Below are 27,645 nucleotides of genomic sequence, written 5' to 3'. Positions count from 1 at the left end.
TTGGCTATAGGATACGTTACAATGCTATATCAGTGAAGTTAATGGGAAAAAATATTTTTGTTCGGTTATAGCCTACTAATTGTAAATTTTCAAGTGATAATTTGCCATTTATTATTTTGACATTGTTCAAAGGCTATGCTATCTCTGGTGGTTATTTGGCATTGACTGTGTGTCTGAATGCCAGTGTATTTCAAGAATAAACTTTCTGGGATTATTGTCCATTAATAAACTGATTACTTTGTCAATTTACAGGAATGCGCTGCACAACTAAATGCGAGGCAACTTGTGCCTATCAGTACGGATGGCCCCAGTGGCAACTTTTAAGTTGCTGGATTTTCTCCAGAGAGAGCATGCAGAGCTGTATGGGGTGCCCAGCTGGTCCTTGTTGGAAGCTGTGCTCTTCACACCCTCCACAACGTAGTAAAAGCAGGCTTTACAAATGTGGCAGCCGGAACAGATTCAGAGAGTAATGTACTTTCTCTTCCGCAATGTTCCTGCAAGGAGAGAGAACTTCACTAGCCTGATTGGGGCCTTCCTGCTTCCCACTACCATTCTGCAGCCGTAGATGCTTCAAAAATGTCCCTGTGGCAGAGAGAGCAGTTGAGATTTGGTTGATGCTACAGATGTGTGTAGATGCTGTCAAGAAGAAGGTTTTAGACCCCAACACTGCCTCTTTATGAAAGGAGCTGAAAAAGGGGGAGAGAAAAAAAAAAGCTTCTAACAGATTTCAACATCCTACAAAAAGATGCAGAAGAGCTTGCAGAGCAGGCAGAAGGAAACTCTGGATTGTTAATGGCCCAACTTATCACAAAGTCAAACACCCTCAGAAGGAGGCATGCAGTGAGCTGGTGCAGATTGAAAAATTGTTAGGACGAAAAGCAGTTGAGGCACATGCCATGAATCCTGCCCAAAGCTCACCATTTGTTTTATCGTACAGTATACACGATCCCAGTTCAATTAACACAAGTGCAAGTGTTTTTCAGTTGTAATAAAGGCTGAAGAGTGTTCTGCTAATGTCTATTAATGGAGTTGGCATTCACTGCTATTTTGTGTGAAAAATGTGGTGATGGCCTCGTTTATTAGGTGTGTGAGAGAGAGCGTTACTGTTATGAATTTTAATAAACCTTATCCTTCGGGTTAGTCATTAAATTTGTTCTCGTTTCCTTCTGGCGTATTTGAAGTATGTAGTGTTTATATACACTGTTTTGATTTTGACATTGCAAAACTATGTCGTAAAGGTGTGTTGCTGGTGTAACCAGTTATAGCTCAAAGTGGCATTGAGGTCTTAAAGTATGTTGAACAGTTCTTAAATTTAACTTCAGTGTGTCCTTTACTTGCTGAATTTCCAAATGTACTGTGCATACGTTTTCAAAGGTAGATGTGTGCAACTTGTACTCATGGTAAACAAATAGTGGTCAAAGGTAGCAGTAGCTAGAGACTTAGCGGTGTTAAAAAAATGATACAAAAAATGCCCTCATGAACAAGAAATTTTCATTCATTTAAAATATTACTTAGGGGTATAAATATATTGCCACATGTTTTGGGAAATAATTATATTTAATTAATTGTATTGTATTTGTGACCCAATGTGGCATCCTCACAACTCTAGGTTCTGATTGAATCCCGAGTTTGAGTTATTGTCAGCGTGGAGTTTCTGTGTATGTAACCGAATGATTATTTGTCTGCAGTCGGGAGAGAGACAGAGAGCGGAGGCGATCCAGAGAGCGTTCCCCAGCACGCAAGCGATCAAGGGATCGGTCACCTCGACGAGATCGTTCTCCAAGACGTCCGCGCAGAGTTGTACCTCGATATACTGTACAGTTCTCCAAGTTCTCCCTGGATGGGTAAGTCTTATGCTTACTATTTCAGAATAAACGGTATTTTAACATGGATGTAAAGTACATATGTATATTATAATTGCATGCGTGTGTGTGTGTGTGTGTGTGTGTGCTCACTCTACAGATATAATTGTGACATGATGGAGCTTCGACGGAGGTATCAAAGTCTTTACATCCCAAGTGATTTCTTTGATGCTGTATTCACTTGGGTGGATGCCTTTCCCTTATCACGACCATTTACCTTTGGAAACTACTGTAACTTCCATATCATGCATAAAGAAGTGGACTCTTTAGTGAAGAACACTGCTGTATTGGACCCTCCTGATGCCAATCATACCTATAGTGCTAAGGTGTGAGGACATGGTGTACCTTTTTCTTCATTGTAACACCCCCCCCCCATGTGTTCTTGTGCATGAAGCCTGACTAAACTAATTGGTTTATGGTGTAGGTGATGCTGCTTGCAAATCCCAGCCTCGATGAACTATATCACAAGTCTTGCGCCTTGGCTGATGATCCGCAAGAGCTGAGGGACTCTTTCCAGCACCCAGCCCGCCTCATTAAGGTAAAGCCTTATATGTAGTTATCCCACATCGAGAGATGCACCGATACCACATTTGTGAAAACCGATACGAGTATGAGTACTATCATTTCAGTACTTGCCGATACCGAGTACTACCGATACCGATACTGTTGATGTTATTAAAATATAGGCTACCTACATATCTATAATCTAACACCCGCGGGCCGCCGCAATGCTCGCAACCGCTGCTGCTGCGCTAGGCCTACATAACAATGTTGCAAAAGAAGCGCTACCGTGAAATGAAGAGGCGCTGTCTGCTGGCAGTGTAACGTGGACTACAAGGCTATCTGCGCTTCCGTGTGCAACCTCTCTCGATTGTCGCGCAACATTCACTCCCAGAAAACTACACTCATTGCAAATAGCCTACACAAAGAATTAAATATTTAGCTGCTGCAATTTCTGAAAAAGGCTGCTATTTATTTGGATTAGATTACAATGTCCAACTTTCGAAGTCAAGAAAGACTTGCACTCTTGCAACATGTAAGACCGATTGTTGATGAAGGGAGGAGAGAGCAGTGAGTTACCACATGCAGCGTGATCATTTCACTCCGCTGGTCACTTACCCCCTCTATCATCGGCCTTCCGCAACATTGCGGTCTTGGTTGACTTAAGGGTTGTTCTGGTGGTGCGCTTAAACTACTCCAATTACATTTAGCAACAAGACAAGGGCGTGAAAGGGAGGAGCAGTGACCATCGCAACATCACAGAGAGCGCACAAGATAACAGTGGCGGCCGGCGACGATGTATTATTTAATTTCCATCGCCAGTAATGCAGACTAAAATATGCCCCCCCCCTCCTCTCATGTGCATGTGCACACATCCTGCTGTGTGCTGCAGGAGAGTTGAATGCCTCGAGCACGCTCTTGTTCAGTCACAGAACTTGTTAGGCAGACGCTGTTACTGTCCATTCGCAACATCGTGTCCCGTGCTCGTGGAGCTCCATACCTGTAGATGGGACGTCAATTTCCTTGGTCTTAGCGTTGCCCTCAACTGAAACAAGTTGGAAAACTCAATCAGCCATTTCTTAAAGCTCTCTCTTCACTCTTAAACTCTCCCGGTTGGACTCGTACTTAAAAACTCTGCCGGTTGGATTCACCTATACAAAAATCCGATTTTCATTTGTTTGTTAGTGAGTAGCCTGTCCTACAAAACCCTTACCTAGGCGAATAGCCAACATTAAAAAAGGATAACGTTGGGGATCTTAGCGTAGGCCTATCTGCGTATGGCAGCGAAAGGGAGTGGAGTGTGGAGAGATGTTTAAAATGACAGTGTTGGGGAAAGATGTTGTGACGGCACTGTTTCATGACTACGCAAACACATCTTCGTCATGGAAAAATGGGTTGTTGTCGAACAATTTTTTTTTTTGTCTTCTGACGAAATTAGCCTATGCTCAATGCTTGAGATTTACAATTTTTTTCCTGGGAGAGGCTTTTTTTTCTCGAACGGACGCTGGCAAAAGGCGCTTCACGGAACACTATCGGCGCATGGTATAGCCTATCATATTATGCTCAAGCCTGAGCTCAACAATGCTTCAGTTTTTTTTTCTCTCTCAAATGGAACAAAAAGCGCTGCGGGGAACATTGGTATCGGTGCATGGGATCGGCACTGATATCGGTTCATGGTATCGGCAACTGTTTGACAAGTATGAGTATGAGTATATTAGTGGAGTATCGGGGCCGATGCCAGTATCGGTGCATGCTTACCCACATCCTAATTCAGCACAAATTACAGCCAGCGTAGAACTTGGTAGCAGTAACCTGCTTATGGGTGCCAGTGCTGTAGTATGTTACAGGACTACAATTTCAGCAGAAGTCCCTGTATTAACAAATGTTTCACTTAGGCTATCCAGGCAGTTATCCAATAGCCACCAAATTGCTTGATGTGAAGGTGTTTGTTTGTTTGTTTGTTTGTTTTCCCTCCTGTTTCTCTACAAGCTAAATGTAATGTGTCTGTCCTGTTTTTCATACAGTGGTGTTGGGTTTATGTGTCAGTACCTTAAGTGGAAGTTGGATTAACGAATGTCTCTTTCTTGTTTGAATGCTTTAATGCTTCTTCAGTTCTCTGTGTATAGCATGTATAATATTTTTTTTTTTTTTGTCAACCCATCATGTCTCTTTCCCCCCCTCCAGTTCTTGGTTGGGATGAGGGGAAAAGATGAGGCCATGGCTATTGGTGGCCACTGGTCTCCAACCCTGGATGGAGCTGATCCAGAGAATGATGCCTCGGTCCTTATCAAAACAGCAATACGTTGTTGTAAGGCTCTGACAGGCATTGATCTGAGTTTGTGCACCCAGTGGTAAGTATAGCTCTTCTAAAATTGTTCTAATTTGTCTCATTTTTACATGTGTGCGTTTGTCAGTACTAGTCCTGAGCAATGCTAAAACGCTAACTAAAAACATCAGCAGTCTGTGACTCACTGCATGGTTTTGACAAAGCTCTGACATGTCAGGGGCTTATTTGTTTTACTTAACTGTAATTTTTTTTTTTTGCTCTTTTATCTTTACTTTGCAATGTCCTTTTTGCTAATGTGTGTAACAGTCATGCCTCTATGTGGTTGAATGCACTTAATCTGTTGCTAGAAAAGCAGAGCCAGAGGAGTCGTCGCCACCATTACATTCTGTTTTATGACATTTGACATGTTAAATATCTTACATATTTAACTTGCTTTCACTGTGTCTTTGAATATGTCTTCCTCTCACAACCTTGTGGTTTATAAGCTATCCCTCACAAGCATCCGGTTCAGACTCTGTTTCTTTGGGGAGGGGTCTGGCAGGAGGGCAGGCGAAAATGTCAGATTTGTTGTTCGTTTTCGTTTTATTCTGTCTGTCAATTTTCCCAATACGTGGCTGCTGTTCATCGTGAGAACCCACTGTGGAGATCTGCAGACTTATTTTCATGTCCTCTTCTGGGGTCATTTACCACAAAGTGGGGCAGTGGGATTGGAGCTGTGTGTGTAAATGGAAGTGTGCTTGGGGTTAGGCCTTGTGATGTCTGACAGAATGTTTCTTTCCAATGCACTTCTTCCTTTGCAACAGGTATCGTTTTGCAGAGATTCGCTATCACCGCCCTGAGGAGACTCACAAAGGGCGGACAGTTCCCGCACATGTGGAGACAGTGGTTTTATTTCTCCCGGATGTTTGGCATTGTCTTCCTACCCGCTCAGAGTGGGAAGGACTGTCCCGTGGACTCAAGGAGCAGCTGGCAGAGAAACTCTTGGCTGAACGGAAGGAGGCTGATGGAGAACAGGCACTGAATGCTAATCCTTCTCTTCTCATTTCCGCTTCTCACAGGCACAGGAATAGACAGACAAAACATTCAAATACACAAAAACAAATACAGGCATCATAAAACCCCCTTTTACTGTCCCTGTGTGTCCATCCTTTTTCCTCAACCCCATCCCCCTGCTTCCTCTACTTGCTCTCCCAGCACTGCCCTCGCCACCACACCCCACCCCACCCAGCCTGCAGTCACACACAGCGGAACAGATTAGGACATACTTTAATGAGACTGCTTCAACTGGTAAAACAGATTCTAGCGCTGCCTATTCATAAATTGAATGAGAAACATTTATTTATTTATTTATTTATTTATTTATTGTAGCATACAAATATACATAATATTTAAATTCCACAGTTTGCTTGTGGGAAGTGCCCATTGTTTCATTTGGAACTTGTTGACATTATGGCATGGCATGCTGGAATCTGGCGAGCCAGTTGTGATAAAATGTGTGTTTTAGAATGTTTTATGTTATGATTGATTTTATACTTCAAATCAATATCTAATGAACTCCAAAAATTCCTTAGGTTTTGTTTCTTGTCTGTCCTCATTTTTTAATTTTGCTATATTCTCGGACTGGACTGTACCTAGACTTGTGGACTTGATTTCTCCAGGGAGGTTGGTTGATCAAAGGACAGTCCTCTATGTTAAAAATGAGAGAAAAGGCATAAAAAAATAAAGTTGCAAATTATAGTTATAGGGAAACTTTATACACACTGGGTTGGAGACCATCTCTGAGTGCATCTGTTGCGTTTCTTGGACCCACTGTCATTGATTATCTTTTTGTATTCCACAGAACTGGCATTGATTGGCCGATGGGTGGGGTTTGTATCAGTTATAAAAGCTAGAGAGCTCCCATGTATACTAGAAGTTGACGCATTTGATTTGGTTTGTTTTTTTATTTATTTTATTTTGAGGGCTTTTTTTCCCCCCCCTCCCCTCAAAATCGAGACCTCAGTTGGAGATGAAAATGAGACTGTTTTGACTTTGCTTCTTGCACGGATCAACTTTTATTTCAAAAAATTAAAACCATTTCATAGTTACTGTTTTAACTTTTTGTTCATCTGTTTTTCAATAATGTAGGAAGAAGAGGAGAAAGATGACGACGACTCTAAAGAGGTTACTAACCCCACTCACTGGTCTAAACTCGATCCAAAGTCTATGAAGGTAAATTGTTGGTTAATCATTTTGGCGCCATTCCCTGCTGAGCAGCTGCTTCATTTTGATGTGCATGTCTGTTTAGGTGAACGATCTGCGTAAGGAACTGGAGAACCGATCTCTGAGCTCCAAAGGACTAAAGTCCCAATTGATAGCTCGGCTCACTAAGCAACTGAAGGTGGAGGAGCAAGTGGAGGAGTCTAAAGAGCCTGAGAAGGCTGAGCCTACCAGTGTGGAGGAGGAGGAGCCCTGCAGAACAGAAGAAGATCGTGAGGTGAAGGATCACTTGAAAATTGAGTTCTCATATTCTTAAGATATGGACTGAAATTGTGAGCGTGGTTTGTATACCAAGATGAAAGCCGTATAGAAGGAAGTCAGTTGACTGTTTATTTGCCAGATTAGTCAGATGAAGTTTGTGTGACTTTCAGGAAGAGGAACGTAAGAGACAAGAGGAGTTGGAGCGTCAACGTAGGGAAAGGCGTTACGTTCTCCCAGATGAGCCCACAATCATTGTTCATCCTAACTGGGCAGCCAAGAATGGCAAATTTGACTGCAGCATCATGTCTCTGAGTGTGCTGTTGGACTACAGACTGGAGGACAATAAAGAGCACTCCTTTGAGGTTAGGAAACCTAATCCACTTTTAATAGCTTCATCATATAGTGTACATTTTAAATAAATAACAATTACTAGCAAGTGCAATTCGTGTTGATGTAACACATCTCCGTGTGCAGATTTTGCTTAAGCTCATTGAGTGATGCAGTAGTTTTCCTGTATTATACAGTGGTGCTTGAAAGTTTGTGAACCTTTTAGAATTTTCTGTATTTCTGCATAAATATGACCTAAAACATCAGATTTTCACACAAGTCCTAAAAGTAGATAAAGAGAACCCAGTTAAACAAATGAGACAAAAATATTATACTTGGTCATTTATTTATTGAGGAAAATGATCCAATATTACATATCTGTGAGTGGCAAAAGTATGCGAACCTTTGCTTTCAGTATCTGGTGTGACCCCCTTGTGTAGCAATAACTGCAGCTAAACGTTTCTGGTAACTGTTGATCAGTCCTGCACACCGGCTTGGAGGAATTCTAGCCCATTCCTCCATACAGAACAGCTTCAACTCTGGGATGTTGGTGGGTTTCCTCACATGAACTGCTCACTTCAGGTCCTTCCACAACATTTCGATTGGATTAAGGTCAGGACTTTGACTTGGCCATTCCAAAACATTAACTTTATTCTTCTTTAACCATTCTTTGGTAGAACGACTTGTGTGCTTAGGGTCGTTGTCTTGCTGCATGACCCACCTTCTCTGGAGATTCGGTCAATGAACAGATGTCCTGACATTTTTCTTTAGAATTTGCTGGTATAATTCAGAATTCATTGTTCCATCAATGATGGCAAGCTGTCCTGGCCCAGATGCAGCAAAACAGGCCCAATCCATGATACTACCACCACCATGTTTCACAGGTGGGATAAGGCTCTTATGCTGGAATGCAGTGTTTTCCTTTCTCCAAACATAACGCTTCTCATTTAAACCAAAAAGTTGTATTTTGGTCTCATCCGTCCACAGAACATTTTTCCAATAGCCTTCTGGCTTGTCCACGTGATCTTTAGCAAACTTCAGACGAGCAGCAATGTTCTTTTTGGAGAGCAGTGGCTTTCTCCTTGCAACCCTGCCATGCACACCATTGTTGTTCAGTGTTCTCCTGATGGTGGACTCATGAACATTAACATTAGCCAATGTGAGAGAGGCCTTCAGTTGCTTAGAAGTTACCCTGGGGTCCTTTGTGACCTCGCCGACTATTACATGCCTTGCTCTTGGAGTGATCTTTGTTGGTCGACCACTCCTGGGGAGGGTAACAATGGTCTTGAATTTCCTCCATTTGTACACAATCTGTCTGACTGTGGATTGGTGGAGTCCAAACTCTTTAGAGATGGTTTTGTAACCTTTTCCAGCCTGATGAGCATCAACAATGCTTTTTCTGAGGTCCTCAGAAATCTCCTTTGTTCGTGCCATGATACACTTCCACAAACGTGTGTTGTGAAGATCAGACTTTGATAGATCCCTGTTCTTTAAATAAAACAGGGTGCCCACTCACACCTGATTGTCATCCCATTGATTGAAAACACCTGACTCTAATTTCACCTTCAAATTAACTGCTAATCCTAGAGGTTCACATACTTTTGCCACTCACAGATATGTAATATTGGATCATTGTCCTCAATAAATAAATGTCCAAGTATAATATTTTTGTCTCATTTGTTTTACTGAGTTCTTTTTATCTACTTTTAGGACTTGTGTGAAAATCTGATGATTTAGGTCATATTTATGCAGAAATATAGAAAATTCTAAAGGGTTCACAAACTTTCAAGCACCACTGTATACTAATAAAAATTAACTTGTCATAAATCTTCAGTCTCATTTTATTGATTGTTTTCTGTGCTCCTGGTTAGGTCTCATTGTTTGCTGAACTTTTCAATGAGATGCTTCAACGAGATTTTGGCTACAGGATCTACAGAGCTCTTACTGCCCTCCCGAGTAAAGATGAGAAAAAAGAAAAGAAAGATAAGGCAAGGAAAGATGCAGAGAGAAAAGAGGTGGACAGGAGGGATATAAAGAAGGAAAAAGAGGATGAGAATGCTGAGCCAGTCTCAAAAAGACCAAGAGAGGAGGAAGATAAGAAGAGGGTGAGTAGATGTTACATGCTCCCCTATGTACTAGCACGCACTTCAGCTCACAACTGCATTTAGTAAAATTTTGGTCATAAAATGAACACATGCAAATTTCACTTATAGCGTCCTTATTCACAGAGGTGTGGGTTGTTTTTTTTTTTTAAATGCGCATTCATGCAGTCAAAGGTTAAGGTTGTTGTAACCTCATACATTCCAGTCTCAAGAACATCTTCAGGGAACTTCTTTGAATTTGGTAGAAACGTTCAATTGGAATTAAAGATGAGCTGAGCAGATCTTGGTGGTCAAGGGGAAGCCATGGCCTAATGGTTAGAGAAACTGCCTTGGGACCAAAATTAAATTTTTTTTTTTTATTTAACCAGGTAAAGCTTATTGAGAGAGAAAATCTCTTTTTCAAAAGCAACCTGGCCAAGAGGCAGCAGATTTTATAGTACAAATAGCAATCATACAATAAATAAAAATATCAGAGATAGATTAACATCTGTCACACATTTTAACATCTGAATTAAAAACAATGACCAAGCCCAATGCCTTCGAGTTCCTTAGTTTTAAGAATTCTAACAAAGCTATCAAGAGGAATCAAATCCGACAATTTTAATTCATCTTGCAGAAAGTTCCATGCAGAGGGAGCAGCAAAGCGAAATGCCTTTTTCCCCAGTTCTGTGAAGACACAAGGGACAGTCAGAATAAAAAAGCCAGTGGATCGTAGGCTATAATGTCCATGATTCCTAACAAGGTAATTTCCGAGATAGGATGGGACCATACCAAGTAGAGCCTTATAAATAAGTCAACCAATGAGTGAATCTTCTAACAGACAGGGATGACCATTCAGCTTTTTTGTACAAAGTGCAATGATGGGTCAGATTCCTGCATCCAGTGACAAACCTCAGAGCACAATGATGCACAGTATCCAGAGAACATGTAACTGGTGCATGCATGTACAGTACATCACCATAATCAAGCAGTGGAAGAAAGGTTGCTGACACGAGGCATTTCCTGGCTCCAAGAGAGAAGCATGATCTATTCCTAAAGTAAAAGCCTGATTTTACCCTAAGTTTAGAAACTAAACTTGAAATATGGTACTTAAAAGTTAAACGTTCATCAACATGGAAACCCGGTTACTTATAGGATGAGACCAGCTCAATGGCTGTACCCTGGCAAGTTAAAACAGGGAGTTTTTTTGACAGCACAGTAGCCCTGGAAAACAGCATGACCTTCGTCTTATCGGTGTTCAAAACCAGCTTCAGCCTTTGCAGACGGGCCTGAACAACATCAAAGGCCGACTGTAAAAGAGTGAAAGCTTGCACAACAGACGATGCAAAACAATAAATTGTGTCGTCTGCATAAAAATTACACAAAGCATCTGACAAATCATTGCAAAGATATTTGACCCTTGTGGTACCCCCTTTGAAACCCTCAAAAACGTTGTTGACCCTGCCATCTGGACACACCGTGATCTACCTGATAAATAATTTCTGAACCAAGACACTGCATGCTTGGATAAGCCAATTTTGTGCAATATATCAGTCAGGATATTATGATCAACAGTGTCAAACACCTTGGGCAAGTCTATAAATAACGCTACACACACTTTAAGTCCAATGCTTCAGTGATGTCATTTAAAACCTTAAGGGCCGCAGAAACAGTGCTGTTTTTTCCTAAAGCCAGATTGGTATCTTGATGAGATGCTAGTTTCCTCAAGAAAATCCTTTAATTGATTGCTGACAAGTCTTTCGAAGAACTTTGCTAAAATGCACAGCTTCGAAATCGGCCTGTAATTATTCACAGTTGAGGGATCTCCCCCTTTTAACAGGGGAAGAACGACAGCAGACTTCCATATGCTTGGAATCTCACTATTAAGAAGACTGAGATTATACAAATTTGATAAAGGCTGAGCAATGAAGTCCTCAGCCAACTTAAGAAAGTGAGGTTCAAGTTGATCAGGACCGGCAGATTTCTTTGGGTCCAACTGTTTCAACTCTCTAGATACATCAGCAGCAGATATAGGAAGAAACTGAAATGGGGCTTCCACATTTTCTTTACAAACAGGCAAGACATTAGCATTTTCAACAAGAAAATCAGGACTATTTGACTCATGGCTAGATTCAAATAAAAAACCTGCAGAAATAAAATGCTCATTAAAACAGTTTAATATCTCAGACTTATCAGTTATCATACATGAGGCCTTGTTGATAAAGGATGGTGGTTCGGTGGAGGAAACCTGGCCGGAAAAAGACCTGATCACTTTCCAAAACTTTTTTGGATCGTTTAAATTTTTACTGATTTCCGAGAGGTAATACTTCTGCTTTTGCTCTTTTTATAGCCTGAGTACAGCGATTTCTAAGCTGCCTAAATCTGAGCCAGTCTGCATCAGTTTTACTTTTGTCTTGCTGTGGCCCATGCAATGTTTCTATCTCGAAGAAGACTATTTAGCTCAGGAGAAAACCAGGGATTATTGTGACCTTTTACTCGCAGTTTGTAAAAAGGAGCATGTTTGTTCAAAATATTCAAGAAACAATCAGAAAAGAATTTCCAGGCCAGTTCCACTTCACCAATAAGATTAAGTCTACTCCAATCAAAATTATAAAGATCATGAAAAAAAGCTTGCTCACAAAAATGTTTAAGGTCTCTTTTGATAAGCAGTCGAGACTTGGCTTTAGGGAGCATCGCCTGCCTGACAGTTGCAATGACACAATGGTCACTGAGCTCATTTGTAAAAATGCCTATATCAGAGTATTTATGTGGAGCATTTGTCAAAATCAAATCAAGCCATGATGACTTCTCGAGACATTTAACATTTGGACGTGTTGCTGCCTCAACAAGTTGTGTCAAATTAAGTGTCACACACCGATTTGAGATTGTCTGTCTGATGCTGAAGTCAACCAGTTGCAATTCAGGTCCCCCACTAGCAATAACTCATTTGAGTCAAAATTAGATAAATGATGCGCTAATGAGGTTTGGGCTTCAGCACTAGCAGAGAGTGGCCTGTAGCATCCAATAATATTAATAAATTGACTCTGAGCAAGATCAAGTTTTAAAGCCAGCAGTTCAAATTGCTTGCAGATGGATACTGAGGATAAAAGACGAATATGAAATTTATTTTTTGCGTATATAGCAATTCCGCCTCCTTTCCTGGGGCGATCGCAGCGATGTACAGTATACCCCTTTATACTGATGTCTCTATCTGGAACTGACTTATCAAGCCAAGTTTCTGATACAACAATAATATCAGCATCTGTTAAGCAGGCCCAAATTCTGATCGAATCAATTTTTGGAAGCAAACTACGGACATTAATATGGATAATACCAAGACCAGACCTGACTTTAAACTCCTCCGGTGTGGAGATACAGTTAAGACCTGGCCCGGGATTTCTATGCACGTTTCCTGACATTAAAAGCAGTAGGAAAATGAGGTACCTTTTCTTTAGAATGTTACTACGTGAGAAACCCGAATCATAATTTTTAGTCATACTGACATGAGCACAGAGACAATCATCTGTAAATATAAAGGTTTTCCTCAGTACAGAAAGATCAGCAAACAAAAGCAACATCTCAAGGTTAAAAGAATCTGGATACCAAAAACTCAACTCGAACATAGCATTTAAGTAAGGTAATGTTTCACCCACAACACTGGGTCTCACTAATGGGGAATAAATAGCCGTGCTTCCGCTCTGGTTTAAGGACCCAGAGTCACACAGTAGAAGTGCAACAAACAATACCAAAAACAATATCATTGTAACAATTTAAAATCAAATGTTACCCAGTAACGGACCGAGGCAGGTAGCTATAACGAGGCAAGGCTGGCTAGGTTCTGAAGGCTAGCTATCACAGAACTGGTGGAGGCTAGCTGCTGCAGGGCTGATAGAGGCTAGCTGCTGCAAGTCTGCTGGAGGCTAGCTGCTACAGGGCTGATGGAGGCTGGCTGCTGGAGGCTGATTGCTGTAAGCTAGCTGCTAGAAGCTAGCTGCTGCAGGGCTGCTGGAGGCTAGCTGCTGCAGGGATGGTGAAGGATCGCTACTATAAGCTAGCTACTGGAGGCTAGCTACTGCAGGGCTGCTGGAGGCTAGCTGCTGGAGGCTGGTTGCTGAAAGCTAGCTGCTGGAGGCTAGCTGCTGGAGGCTAGCTGCTGCAGGGCTGCTGGAGGCTAGCTGCTGCTGGAGGCTAGCTGCTGCAGGGATGGTGAAGGCTCGCTACTATAAGCTAGCTGCTGCAGGCTAGCTGCTGCAGAGCTGCTGGAGGCTAGCTGCTGCAGGGCTAGCTTCTGGAGGCTAGCTGATTTCAGGAAGTCAGGCTACTGCTAGACCAGGCCCACTGCAGCTGATGATTGGTGGCGAAAGCCAGGTAGCAGAGTAGCAGGACTAGTGGAGGCTAGCTTCTGGAAGCTAGCTGGTGTCAAGAAGTCAGGCTACTGCTACACCAGGCTATAGATAGTCCAGGAGGCCAGATTAGTCACTCTTTCAGGCCAAAACACAGTAGGCTCCAGCTGCAGTTTCAGGCTAAAAACAACCCCCACTGCAGGTTGATGGTAAGGAGCTCGGTAGAATATCAGACTTTCAGCACTGGGCTAGTTGAGTTAGCTACTGCTAACAAAGCAGAGCACATGGAGTAGATCACACAAAGCAGCTTCCGAAAGTGTGTGTCTGTGGGGGGGAATTGCACAGTGAAATGTATTGAAAAGTGTTAAAAATGCTAAAAATCCAGTACACAGATGCCAAATATCTAATACAAACTTATTAAAATAAACAACTACTGGACAGAGAGATGGTACATGCTGCCATCTTGGATTGCAAAAGGTCACCGGTTTGATTGCTGGACCAGCAGGAATGGCTGAAGTGCCCTTGAGCAAGTCCCCTAACCCCGACTGCTCCCCAGGCTGTTCTGGATAAGAGCGTCTGCTAAATGCCTGTAATCTAATGGTCAAAGGTCAAGGTCCCATTCTCCTGAATGAAATATCTCAGGAACACATTTCTTCAATTATTTTTTTTTTTTGTAGAAACGTTCACTTGGACTTAGAATTTGTTGGTCAAAAGTCAGGTTTACTGTGACCTCTTGTTCTTGTGAACACAATATCAGGAACACCTTGAGGGAATTTGAAACTGAACTGGTTTGTGGAGGCATACAACTGTACTTCTAGTTTGAGCATATGAACTGAGGTTTTTTTTTTTTTTTTGGTCCAGGAAGAAAAATATCATTGATGCTTTAATTAAATTTGACTTCAGTTAAAATCTGATCTCGTTATTTTTAAAATAAATGAAGAAAATCCCAGCTGTAAATAGAGTTCAAATAACTGCATTCTAAGGTTAGGAAGTAGTTAAATTTCTTACCTGATTCCAATAAACATTGCAACCAAATAGCTCTCCAATGAGAGCATGGGCCCTGCTGATTTCTGTGGAAAAAAAAAATTGGAAGCACCTTTTCCTTACGTTTAAACAGGATGAAGACAAAGAGAGGGCTTTAAAGAAAGAAGAATCCAAAGATGATGATGATAACGAAGATGAAAGCAGCAATAACAATGCTGACGAGTATGATCCGATGGAGGCTGAGGATGCTGATGAATATGATGAAGAAGGTATAGATCTTATAGAAAGAGATGAGTTTATTTAATATTGTACAAATGAATCAGCAAAACATCACAGTTGTAATTCACAGATAAAGATGATGACGATTCCAGTGGGAGGGACAGGAGGGATGACCGCCGCGATGATAGAAAATCGAAAGATAGATCGTCTAAAGATAAAGTGAGCTCTTTGAAGTCCTTAAATATTTGTGTCCTGCATGTCCAGCTCTGATTTTAAATGCCTCTGCTGTCTGTAGGATGACAAAAAGAAGCAGATGGTTACATATGACAAAGATCTCCTGATGGCTTTTGTGTACTTTGATCAAAGCCACTGTGGCTACCTACTGGAGAAGGACCTGGAAGAAATCATGTACACACTGGGCTTGCATCTCTCCAGAGCTCAGGTATTATAAATTTTATAGGAGTTGTTTTAAAATAATAACGTTTACATCACTTCGTAGTCTCATCTCATCTCATTATCTCTAGCCGCTTTATCCTTCTACAGGGTCGCAGGCGAGCTGGAGCCTATCCCAGCTGACTACGGGCGAAAGGCGGGGTACACCCTGGACAAGTCGCCAGGTCATCACAGGGCTGACACATAGACACAGACAACCATTCACACCTACGGTCAATTTAGAGTCACCAGTTAACCTAACCTGCATGTCTTTGGACTGTGGGGGAAACCGGAGCACCCGGAGGAAACCCACGCGGACACGGGGAGAACATCCAAACTCCACACAGAAAGGCCCTCGCCGGCCACGGGGCTCGAACCCGGACCTTCTTGCTGTGAGGCGACAGCGCTAACCACTACACCACCGTGCCGCCCTCACTTCGTAGTTAATATTTGAAATCTATTTGAACAGGGGTCATTATTTTATAATAATTAATAACTACTTGTAGTGTTCGGTTCAGTGATGATGCTAATAGGTTAAGATTTCTTTGTAGGTAAAGAAACTGCTGAGTAAGCCATTAGTGAAGGAGTGCTGCTATTACCGAAAGCTAACAGACCGAGCCAAAGATGAACCCAGCCCAGTTGGGAGTGCTGATTCTCAACTCGAGAACTCCTTGGGTAAGTAATAATGCTGAGTCAGTGCTATTACTTTAACCAAAACAATCATTTAAGTTAAAACCAGAAAACCTTATTAGACAGTAAATCTTAAGGTTACTGAAAGATAAACTGTTTAAAAGTCCTCATCGATTGATTTGATTGATTTATTTAAGTGTTTTGCTGATGTGGCTTACAGGTAATCGACCTCTGCTGCCCAGTCAGAAGACAAAGCGTGAGACAGAGGACAGTGACTCAGGCAGCCTTATTGTTTATAATGGCGCCATGGTAGACGTGGGCAGCATGTTACAGAAACTGGACAAGAGTGAGAAAGCGAGAGAGGAGATTGAACAGAAACTCATGCAGCAGGACACTAAAATGGGTAACGCGTACAGTCATTGCCGTCTTGGCACAATATTACAAGAATGGGTGGTTGATGTTTGGAGGTTAATATGAAATCATCATTGTGACCAACAGATGAGATTCTGCAATTAATCCAAACAGGGTCGAGGTCATAGCAAGTTCAAATGTCTTGTCTTCTTCCGGTCTCTGACATCAACACCATTCAGAGCCTGTAGTCGATTAGCGAATGAGGGCTGTTTTCTGGCCCGAATAAATAGGGATGGTCATTAAATTCAAATGCCTCATCCATAGGATTGTAATTTGCTATCGTAGCACTTGGCCTTGCATTCATTCAGTCTTTTTTTTTTTTTTCTTAAAAACGTGCACTATATGGCCAAAAATATGTGGATACCTGACCATTGTGCTTGTTGACCATCCTATTCCAAAACAATGGGCGTTAATATGGAGTTGGTCCATTCTTTGTTGCCATAATAGCTTCTGTTGTTCTTGGAAGGCTTTCCACTAGATTTTGGAGCATGACTGTGAGGATTTGTCCATTCAGCAACAAGAGCATTAGTAAGGTCAGACACTGATGTCTGGTGAGGAGGCCTGGCATGAAGACCATGTTCCATTTCATTCCAGAGGTGTTCAGTGGGGTTGATATCAGGGCTCTGTGTAGGCCATTCAAGTTTTTGGGCTCCAACCTAAGCAAACGGGTGTTATTACTCTGGAGCAGGTTTGGGCCTCTTGGTTCCAGTGAAGGGAAATTGTAATATTAAAGCATACAAAGACATTAAACATTCAAACAGTTTGGAGAAGACCCACATATTGATGTGATGGGTCACAAACTGTAGGACGTATCGTGTACTTACTTTTGGTTTGGGATGTCTGTTAGTGTGGGCAGCTGCCAGATTAAGACATTGGCTCTGAAGCAGTGCTTTGTTTTGTAGATGAAGATGCAAAACGCATATCAGAAATGGAGTCGACTAGCCGCAATCTAATGAAAGAACTGGAGCAGGTAAAATCCAGCCTGAGAGAAACGGAAAAGAACCTCAGAGCGTGTGAACAGCAGAAACGTAGCTATCAGCAGCAGCTTCGCAGCACACTGCTAAGCCTCAGCACCGTTATGAAGGACCTGCAGCATGTCTTACCTAACGTATGTACAAACTCGCACTGAAACTGTTTGATACTTGCATTTTAGATCTTACAAAAATATCATGCTTTTTCTATGATTTTCAGTGTATATAAACGTTTTGTCTGTCTAACATAGGATGATCATCCTGAAGATGGTGACCAGAAAACTCAAAGCAATGGCTCAGATGACTGAACCGTGTGTGTGTGTGTGTCCCCGTCCTATTAACATGTTTAATTCTGTAAATAAGCACTAAGCTCATTTAATTAGAAGTTGTTGGGAGCTTTTTTGTACAAATTTTAAAGACTGAGGTCATGCTACTTTAGTTTTCTCATTTTTTTTTCCAGACTTTCTACATAAATTATGTTCATTAATTTCATTCAGTAAAAGGCTTATCCAGTTCATTTGTGATTTATTTAATTCTTGTTCAACTATGTGTCATTGATTTCAAAGTTTAGCAAAAAATAAAAAATCCCAGTTGCCAGTAATCTTTTCTTTTCTGTCAGTGTTCCATTAATATGCTTGGGGGTATGAGTGCTTTATCTAAATTTAATTAGCAATAACGATGTTATTTATGTGTACAAAGTATGTAGAACAGAAGAAAAGGTTTATTTCACATTTGGAACCTGGGTGAAATTGTGTATTGGATGCCGAGCCATGCTCAGGGTAGATAGCCTTTTGTTGTACTGATGCCACAGATCACACTTCTTTTTGTGTAATATCTTTGCCAACATTTTACTAATTTGCTGCTATGCTTGTTGGTATGCATCTATGCTGATGCATGCATATTTGCTTAATCTTGACAGTTTGGAGTGTGTTCTGTAATCTTTTGGTATCCTTTGAGGATGGCACTGTGTGCATGTGTCATATTTTTTGTGATTTCAAAGGGCAGTTCTGGCCCAGAAGCTCAGCTATGTTTTTGATATAGTGGCTATTGTAATAAACTTGACTCTGATTCTGAACACTTCAAAAGAATCTGAAGTACTTTGCAGAATATTCCAGAGTTGTAGTTTGTGTGAAATGTGAAAAATGTTTTCCTGGATTATTTTTCTCTGGTCAGTCGTCATCTTTTGAAGCTGGCTACAAAGCCAAACTTCGTAACACTGAGCCCAAAGCAACCAAGTGCATATTATTTTTCTAATCCAAATGTACTATCATGGTTGTTCTGTGTTAAAAAAAAATTAAAATGGTCAATTTTAACATTTCAATATGCATTATTGTTTTCTAGTCTTTTTTTATTGGTGGCTTAATGATTGGTGGTTGGTGAAACTGCTAGGCATGTCCTCTAGGGGGCAACATTTAACAAATTAAGCACTACTTCATTTTAAGGCGCTACAAATTTGCAGTAAAGGCACTGGTGTCTCATCCTGTACCGTGGTGCGTTGTTTACTCTAAATGTTTTTCATTGAGATATACTACCGTTCAAAAGTTTGGGGTCACTTTGAAATGTCCTTATTTTTGAAAGAAAAGCACTGTTCTTTTCAATGAAGATCACTTTAAACTAATCAGAAATCCACTCTATACATTGCTAATGTGGTAAATGACTATTCTAGCTGCAAATGTCTGGTTTTTGGTGCAATATCTCCATAGGTGTATAGAGGCCCATTTCCAGCAACTCTCACTCCAGTGTTCTAATGGTACAATGTGTTTGCTCATTGCCTCAGAAGGCTAATGGATGATTAGAAAACCCTTGTACAATCATGTTAGCACAGCTGAAAACAGTTGAGCTCTTTAGAGAAGCTATAAAACTGACCTTCCTTTGAGCAAATTGAGATGGGGTTTACATTAGACCGTATCAGCGGATCATCAGATTAACGTTTTTAAAACGATTAGTGTGCACACAGCAACGCCAATACACGATTCGCGTGCACACAGCAACGCCAATACACGGATACGCTCGGCTCCGCAGGCATCCTGCGCTCCAAATCACTCCGCCCTGAACAGCGAGTGCCCTCTGGAGGGTGCGCACTCCGGCCCTGCGCAGCTCACAGAGTGCGCGAGTGAAGCGCACGAGCAGTGATTCGGGACTGAGCCGCTGTGCGCAAGTCACTTACCACTTGCAAGTGGAAGGATGGCAAGCCTAAAGACAATCATAACTACACAATGGGCAGTATTTGCATCAGTATTTGCAGTATTTTCATACTTTTATACTCTTTAATGAAAGGTGATACAAGGCGGAAGTCCGCGCCGTTTTTCAGCAGTCGTGTCACATGACCAACGCCAGCGAATCAGGAAGGTGGATGTCACAGTGACGTTGTCCAATGACGACGCCAGCTAGAGCTCAGCACAGCGTATCCGCGTATTCTCAATGTTTACACAGCACCGGAGCTGACACGATCTGGATTGAATACGTGGACCCTGGCGGATTCCCGTTTCCAGGCGTTTTAATGTAAACGAACAGTGAATCCGCGAAGAAAACGAGACAGATACGGTCTAATGTAAACTTGGCCTGAGTTTCTGGAGCATCACATTTGTGGGGTCGATTAAATGCTCAAAATGGCCAGAAAAATGTCTTGACTATATTTTCTATTCATTTTACAACTTATGGTGGTAAATAAAAGTGTGACTTTTCATGGAAAACACAAAATTATCTGGGTGACCCCAAACTTTTGAACGTGTGTGTGTGTGTGTGTATGTATATATAATGTATAAAAAAAAAGGGTGTCATTTGGGTCCTGTTAAAAATTTTCCATCACAAGCAAGATATATTTTCTAAGCATGGGGCTGATATTTTTCAGGAAATAAAATAAGGCATTCATTATTCAGTGATGTTGATTATCCAGAAACCTGGGGTGTATTTTAATTCCCAGCTTTAGATATGAAAGCTTCATTGTTCTCCTTAAATGAGGATTATGTATTGTCATTCATGAGAACCTTTTGTTAACTCCACTCCCCCAAGACTGCAAAGTGTCAGACAGAGGAAGCTGTTTTGGATGTGATTTGCTTACTTGTTACATTCCAAAGCAGAGAACTGACTCCAGAGGAACAAAGGAGAAGGATTAGAAACTATTTCACTGCTTTGTGTGCATGTTTATTCTAGTGTGCTTTTAAAGTAAGGGAAATGTTTTCCTTTTCTCATCCAGAAAGTTTGTCAGCTTTGATATGACTCTAACATGCCAAGATTCTGGCTCTGTTTCCTGCAGTGAATTGGAACAACATTATACTTGTTTTCTTGTGAATGGATGTGTTCTAAATCGTTGCAGGAAACTCTGGAAGCCTGTTTCTGCCACTTATAAGAACATATCTCCTAATTATAGTATCTCAGTTATGAGATACAAAGTCATATCATAATTGACTTATGAAAGTCATTATTATGACAATGAGAACATTTTCTCAAAATTATTACTTAAGTTATGTCTCAGTTCTTAATGAGACATTGATACTTATGAGATGCTAAATCATAATTGAGATACCAAGAAGAAGAAGCCTTTGTCAGATACACACTCAAGCATAGTGAATTTCATCCTCTGCATTTAACTCCATCTGAAGCAGTGAGCACATGCATGCATGCACACACACCCAGAGCAGTGGGCAGCTATGCTATAGTGCCCAGGGAGCAGTTGGGGGTGAGGTGCCTTGCTCAAGGGCACTTCAGCCCAAGGTCACCCCATGTTAACCTAATCACATGTCTTTGAACTGTGGGGGAAACTAGAGCACCTGGAGGAAACCCACAAAGGTACGGGGAGAACAGATGAACAACACACAGAAAGGCCCCCATTGGCCGCTGGGCTCGAACCCAGAACCTTCTTGCTGTGAGGCAACAGTGCTAACCATGCTGCCCAAGTCATGATTATGAGATAGTAAGTCATTGAGATACCAGCTCATTATCATGACATCAAAAGTCATAACTGAGATGTTTTATTTATTATTATTATTATTATTATGAAATGTCATTAGGAGAAACCTCATTATTATGGTAGCAGAAATGAGCTTCCATAGGAAACAGATGCAGTCCATGATGGACGCGACTGGTTAAGGTGATGTGTTTCCACTTCCACTCACAGTAGACTGAAAAGCACTCAACCAGTTCCTGCTGTTAAGGAAATGCTTATCTGGCCAATTACATGTGCTCGATCTTATTTTCTACTGGGACTCAGCAGAACCTATAGAAGTAATATGAAACTAGATTCATATATTACCTGACCTGATGTCAGACATATTTTTGTTATGGAAACCATTATGGGATATCAGTTTTGCTCCACTGATCTTGGCCACAATATCGCTCTGCAGTCCAGCTGCAGCAGAGCCAGGCAGAGTGTTGTGAAATTGGAGCATATGCAGGTAAGCACACACTCGCTCTGAGACAGAGGGCTTTTGTGCCTCCACCTTCTCTCAACCTCTCAGGACTGGATAGCAGTCACACATTAAAGAGCCACTGCACAATTGGCTCATTTACCACAGGCTTGGTGCTTTTCCCTTCCTTTCTTTTTCTGACAAGAGAGCTTGGGTGTCCTTGAGCCAGCTTTATGGGGGAGGGGGGATTAGATTGCTATACCTCCTTGATGGTGCAGACAATGTGTTGAACAGGGAAATACAGAAGCTTGCAGATTTACCCTGTATCTGTCTGAAAATACAACCCCAATTTAAAAAAAAGGTTGAGAAGCGGTGTATAATGTAATAAAAACAGAATGCAATGACTTGCAAATCATGGAAACCCCATATTTCATTGAAAATGGTGCACAAAGGCAACATATGTTGAAACTGAAATTTTTATTATTCTTTTTAGTGTGTATGTTTGGGGGGGTGGGTAAATGCATCCGCAACACATCTCAAAAAGTTGGGACGGGCATGTTTACCACTGTGTTACATAACCTCTACTTTTAACAATACTGTAAACATTTGGGAAGTGAGGAGGCCAATTGCTGTAGTTTGGACAGTGAAATGTTCAATTCTCACCTGATATACAATTTCAGTTGCTCAATAGTTTGGGGTCTCCTTTGCTGTATTTTGCACTTCATAATGCACCAAATGTTTTCAGTGGGACACAGGTCTAGACTGCAGGCAGGCCAGTTTAGCACCTGAACTCTTTTACTACAGAGCCATGTGGTTGTAATACGTGCAGAATGAGGTTGACCTTCCCAGAAAAAGATGTCATCTGGATGGCAGTATGTGGCACCAAAACCTGTATATATCATTCAGTATTAATGGCACCTTCCCAGATGTGCAAGTTACTCATGTGCTGTGTGCACTAACGCACCCCATACCATTACAGATACTGGCTTTTGAATTGTGCACTGATGACAAGCCAGATGGTCCCTCTCCTCTTTAGCCTGGAAAATGCAGTGTCCATGATTTTCCAAAACGAATTTCAATTTGTCAGACCACAGGACAGTTTTCCATTTCACCTCAGTCTGTTGTAAAAATGCTCAGGTCCAGAGAAGGCAGCGACATTTCTGGATATTGTTTATATCTGGTTTTAACTTGCATCTGTGGATGCAGTAATGAACTGTTTTCACAGATGATGGTTTTCTGAAGTGTTCATGAGCCCATACAGTGATTTCCACTACAGCCACGTGTCTGCTTTTAATGTAGTACTACCTGAAAGCCCGAAGATCACAGGCATCTGTGTTGGTTTTTGGCCTTGTCCCTTACATACAGAGATTTCTCTAGATTCTCTGAATCTTTTAATGATATTATGTACCATAGATGATGAGTGGTAATCAATGTTGTGTGTGCGTGCGCCCCATAGGTTGGATGTGAGAATGAAGAGAAAGCCTTTCTGGGAAAAGATGGATGAAGTGGTAGAAAGTATACCGAGGGAGGAGCGTGTGCTGATAGGAGCAGATTTCAATGGACATGTTGGCGAGGGAAACAGAGGAGATGAGGATGTGATGGACAGATATGGTGTAAGAGAGAGACATGTGGAAGGGCAAATGGTGGTTGATTTTTGAAAGAGGACGAATTTGGCAATAGTCAATACATACTTCGAGAAGAAAGAGCAGCACAGGGTGACGTTTAAGAGTGGAGGAAGCTCTACACAGGTGGACTACATACTCTGCAGAAGGGGTAACCTGAAGGAGATCGGAGACTGTAAAGTGATGGCAGGGGAGGGTGTAGCTAGACAACAGCAAGTGGTCGTGTGCAGGATGAGCTTGAAAGTGAAAAAAAGGGAAGTGTGAAATAGTGGAGCCGAAGATTAAGTGGTGGAAAATAAGAGGTTGAACATCAGAAGGAGTTTAGGGAAGAAATGAGACGAGCACTGAGTGGTAATGGAAGTCTGCCAGAAGATTGGAATACTATACTGCTATACTAGTAAGAGAGGCAGCAAGGAAGGTGCTAGGGTGGTCATCGGGAAGGAGAAAGGAAGACAAAGAGACATGGTGGTGGAACAAAGAAGTGCAGGAAATTATAAAAAGAGAAGAGGCTAGCAAAGAAGAATTGGGATGATCAGAGAGATGAGGAAAGCAGGCAGTTATACAGAGAGACAAGACAGAAGGCAAAAAGAGCGGTAGCGGAGGCGAAAGCAGATGCATACCAGGAGTTGTACGAAAGACTGGAGACCAAAGAAGGAGAGAAAGACCTGTACAGACTAGCTAGGCAGAGAAACAGGGAAGCGAGGGATGTACAGCAGGTAAGAGTGATGAAAGATGGAAATGGAAATGTGCTGACAAAGAGAGTGTATTAAGAAAGTGGAAAGAGTACTTTGAGGATTTATTAAATGAGGAGAATCCAAGAGAGAAAAGGTCAGATTCATTGGAGACAGCAAATCAGGAAGCAGGGTTGGTTAGTAAGGATGAGGTGAGGGCAGCCATGAAAAGAATGAAGACTGGGAAAGCAGTCGGACCAGATGGTATCCCGATTGAGGCTTGGAGATGTTTGGGTGAGACAGCTGTGGAGTTCCTAACGAAATTGTTTAATAAGATCCTAGAGAATGAGAAAATGCCAAATGAATGGAGAGTGTGCTAGTCCCAATATACAAGAATAAGAGAGATGTACAGAGCTGCAGTAATTAAAGAGGAATAAAATTGATGAGCCACACCATGAAGCTATGGGAAAGGGTATTGGAGGCGAGACTAAGAAGAGAGGTAGCAATCTGTGAACAGCAGTACGGGTTTATGCCAAGGAAGAGCACGTTGGATGCAATTTTTGCTTTAAGAATGTTAATGGAGAAATACAGGGAAGGCCAGAGAAAGCTACATTGTGTGTTTGTAGACCTGGAGAAGGCATACGATAGAGTGCCGAGAGATGAGTTATGGTATTGTATGAGAAAGAGTGGAGTGAATGAGAAGTATATTAGAGTGGTGCAAGACATGTATGAGAACAGTGGAACAGCAGTGAGGTGTGCAGTTGGAACAACTGAATGGTTCAAGGTGAAGGTGGGACTCCATCAAGGATCTGCTTTGAGTCCATTTTGTTTGCCATAGTGATGGATAGCTTGACAGACGAAGTGAGGCAAGAGTCACCATGGAACATGATGTTTGTGGATGATGTGATATGTGGTGAAAGTAGAGAGGTTGAGCTGGGTTTGGAGAGATGGAGGTATGCATTGGAACGAAGAGGAATGAAGGTGAGCAGGAGCAAAACAGAATACATGTGCATCACTGAGAATGGGGATGAGAGTGTAGTGAAGATGCAAGGAGTAGATGTAAAGAAAGTTAGTGAATTCAAATACCTGGGGTCAACTGTGCAGGAAAATGGGGGCTGCGATAGTGAGGTGAGAAAGAGAGTGCAGGCAGGGTGGAGCAGTTGGAGAAGGATTTCGGGAGTCATTTGTGATAGGAAAGTCCCAGCAAAAGTGAAAGGTAAGATGTACAAGACAGTAGTGAGACCAGCTGTGATGTATGGATTGGAGACCGTACCCTTAACGAAGAGACAGGAGGCAAAGTTGGAGGTGGCGGAGTTGAGGATGTTAAGATTTGCGATGGGAGTGACAAAGTTGGACAGGATAAGGAATGTGCATGTCAGAGGGACAGCACATGTGGAGAGCTTGGGAATTAAGCTAAGAGAGATGAGACTGAGATGGTATGGGCACATCCTGAGAAGAGATGCAGAGCATGTTGGAAGGAGAATGTTGAGGATGGAGCTGCCAGGCAAACGAAAACAAGGAAGGCCAAAGAGGAGATACATGGATGTGGTGAGAGAGGACACGAAAGTGGCAGGTGTGGTAGAGAAGGATGCAGAAGACGGGGAGCAATGGAGACGAAAGATCCGCTGTGGCGACCCCTAATCGGGAGCAGCCAAAAGAAGAAGTACCATAGATGATGTGATCCCTAAATTCTTTGCAATTTTACAACCCCGATTCCAAAAAAGTTGGGACAAAGTACAAATTGTAAATAAAAACAGAATGCAATAATTTACAAATCTCAAAAACTGATATTGTATTCACAATAGAACATAGACAACATATCAAATGTAGAAAGTGAGACATTTTGAAATGTCATGCCAAATATTGGCTCATTTGAAATTTCATGACAGCAACACATCTCAAAAAAGTTGGGACAGGGGCAATAAGAGGCTGGAAAAGTTAAAGGTACAAAAAAGGAACAGCTGGAGGACCAAATTGCAACTCATTAGGTCAATTGGCAATAGGTCATTAACATGACTGGGTATAAAAAGAGCATTGGAGTGGCAGCGGCTCTCAGAAGTAAAGATGGGAAGAGGATCACCAATCCCCCTAATTCTGCACCGACAAATAGTGGAGCAATATCAGAAAGGAGTTCGACAGCGTAAAATTGCAAAGAGTTTGAACATATCATCATCTACAGTGCATAATATCATCAAAAGATTCAGAGAATCTGGAAGAATCTCTGCGCGTAAGGGTCAAGGCCGGAAAACCATACTGGGTGCCCGTGATCTTCGGGCCCTTAGACGGCACTGCATCACATACAGGCATGCTTCTGTATTGGAAATCACAAAATGGGCTCAGGTATATTTCCAGAGAACATTATCTGTGAACACAATTCACCGTGCCATCCGCCGTTGCCAGCTAAAACTCTATAGTTCAAAGAAGAAGCCGTATCTAAACATGATCCAGAAGCGCAGACGTCTTCTCTGGGCCAAGGCTCATTTAAAATGGACTGTGGCAAAGTGGAAAACTGTTCTGAGGTCAGACGAATCAAAATTGGAAGTTCTTTATGGAAATCAGGGACGCCGTGTCATTCGGACTAAAGAGGAGAAGGATGACCCAAGTTGTCATCAGCACTCAGTTCAGAAGCCTGCATCTCTGATGGTATGGGGTTGCATTAGTGCATGTGGCATGGGCAGCTTACACATCTGGAAAGACACCATCAATGCTGAAAGGTATATCCAGGTTCTAGAGCAACATATGCTCCCATCCAGACGACGTCTCTTTCAGGGAAGACCTTGCATTTTCCAACATGACAATGCCAAACCACATACTGCATCAATTACATCATCATGGCTGCGTAGAAGAAGGGTCCGGGTACTGAACTGGCCAGCCTGCAGTCCAGATCTTTCACCCATAGAAAACATTTGGTGCATCATAAAACGGAAGATATGACAAAAAAGACCTAAGACAGTTGAGCAACTAGAATCCTACATTAGACAAGAATGGGTTAACATTCCTATCCCTAAACTTGAGCAACTTGTCTCCTCAGTCCCCAGACGTTTACAGACTGTTGTAAAGAGAAAAGGGGATGTCTCACTGTGGTAAACATGGCCTTGTCCCAACTTTTTTGAGATGTGTTGTTGTCATGAAATTTAAAATCACCTCATTTTTCTCTTTAAATGATACATTTTCTCAGTTTAAACATTTGATATGTCATCTATGTTCTATTCTGAATAAAATATGGAATTTTGAAACTTCCACATCATTGCATTCCGTTTTTATTTACAAGTTGTACTTTGTCCCAACTTTTTTGGAATCGGGGTTGTACATTGAGGAACATTCTTCTTAAATTGTTGTACTGTTTGCCCATGCAGTCTTTCACAGAGCGGTGAACCCCTCCCCATCTTTACTTCTGAGAGACTCCGCCTCTCTGGAATGCTCTTTTTATCAAGTCAAGTCAACTTTATTGTCAAATATGCTATACATGCTCGACATACAGCACAGATGAAATATCAG

General features: G+C 41.8%; 1 protein-coding gene across 2 annotated transcripts in view; it reads left to right on the top strand.

Annotated features, from left to right (window-relative positions):
- The window catches only part of ccar1 (cell division cycle and apoptosis regulator 1), a 51,224-nt gene extending 32,395 nt beyond the window's left edge, over nucleotides 1–18,829 (top strand). For both annotated transcript variants that reach the window (XM_060925769.1, XM_060925768.1), the window contains exons 11-26: nucleotides 1,689–1,844; nucleotides 1,963–2,188; nucleotides 2,287–2,400; nucleotides 4,548–4,714; nucleotides 5,454–5,664; nucleotides 6,778–6,861; nucleotides 6,938–7,126; nucleotides 7,281–7,472; nucleotides 9,309–9,542; nucleotides 14,979–15,114; nucleotides 15,195–15,283; nucleotides 15,360–15,506; nucleotides 16,048–16,171; nucleotides 16,347–16,529; nucleotides 17,440–17,645; nucleotides 17,760–18,829. In XM_060925769.1, coding sequence (XP_060781752.1) covers nucleotides 1,689–1,844; nucleotides 1,963–2,188; nucleotides 2,287–2,400; nucleotides 4,548–4,714; nucleotides 5,454–5,664; nucleotides 6,778–6,861; nucleotides 6,938–7,126; nucleotides 7,281–7,472; nucleotides 9,309–9,542; nucleotides 14,979–15,114; nucleotides 15,195–15,283; nucleotides 15,360–15,506; nucleotides 16,048–16,171; nucleotides 16,347–16,529; nucleotides 17,440–17,645; nucleotides 17,760–17,816 — 2,515 coding nt within the window. In that variant the 3' untranslated portion in view covers nucleotides 17,817–18,829. The remainder of the gene's footprint in view (nucleotides 1–1,688; nucleotides 1,845–1,962; nucleotides 2,189–2,286; nucleotides 2,401–4,547; nucleotides 4,715–5,453; nucleotides 5,665–6,777; nucleotides 6,862–6,937; nucleotides 7,127–7,280; nucleotides 7,473–9,308; nucleotides 9,543–14,978; nucleotides 15,115–15,194; nucleotides 15,284–15,359; nucleotides 15,507–16,047; nucleotides 16,172–16,346; nucleotides 16,530–17,439; nucleotides 17,646–17,759) is intronic.
- The last annotated feature ends 8,816 nt before the right edge of the window (nucleotides 18,830–27,645 follow it).

This window comes from Neoarius graeffei, chromosome 7 (genome assembly GCF_027579695.1).
Source record: "Neoarius graeffei isolate fNeoGra1 chromosome 7, fNeoGra1.pri, whole genome shotgun sequence".
NCBI classification, from domain to species: Eukaryota; Metazoa; Chordata; class Actinopteri; order Siluriformes; family Ariidae; genus Neoarius; species Neoarius graeffei.
This window is presented reverse-complemented; position numbering and strand designations above follow the sequence as displayed.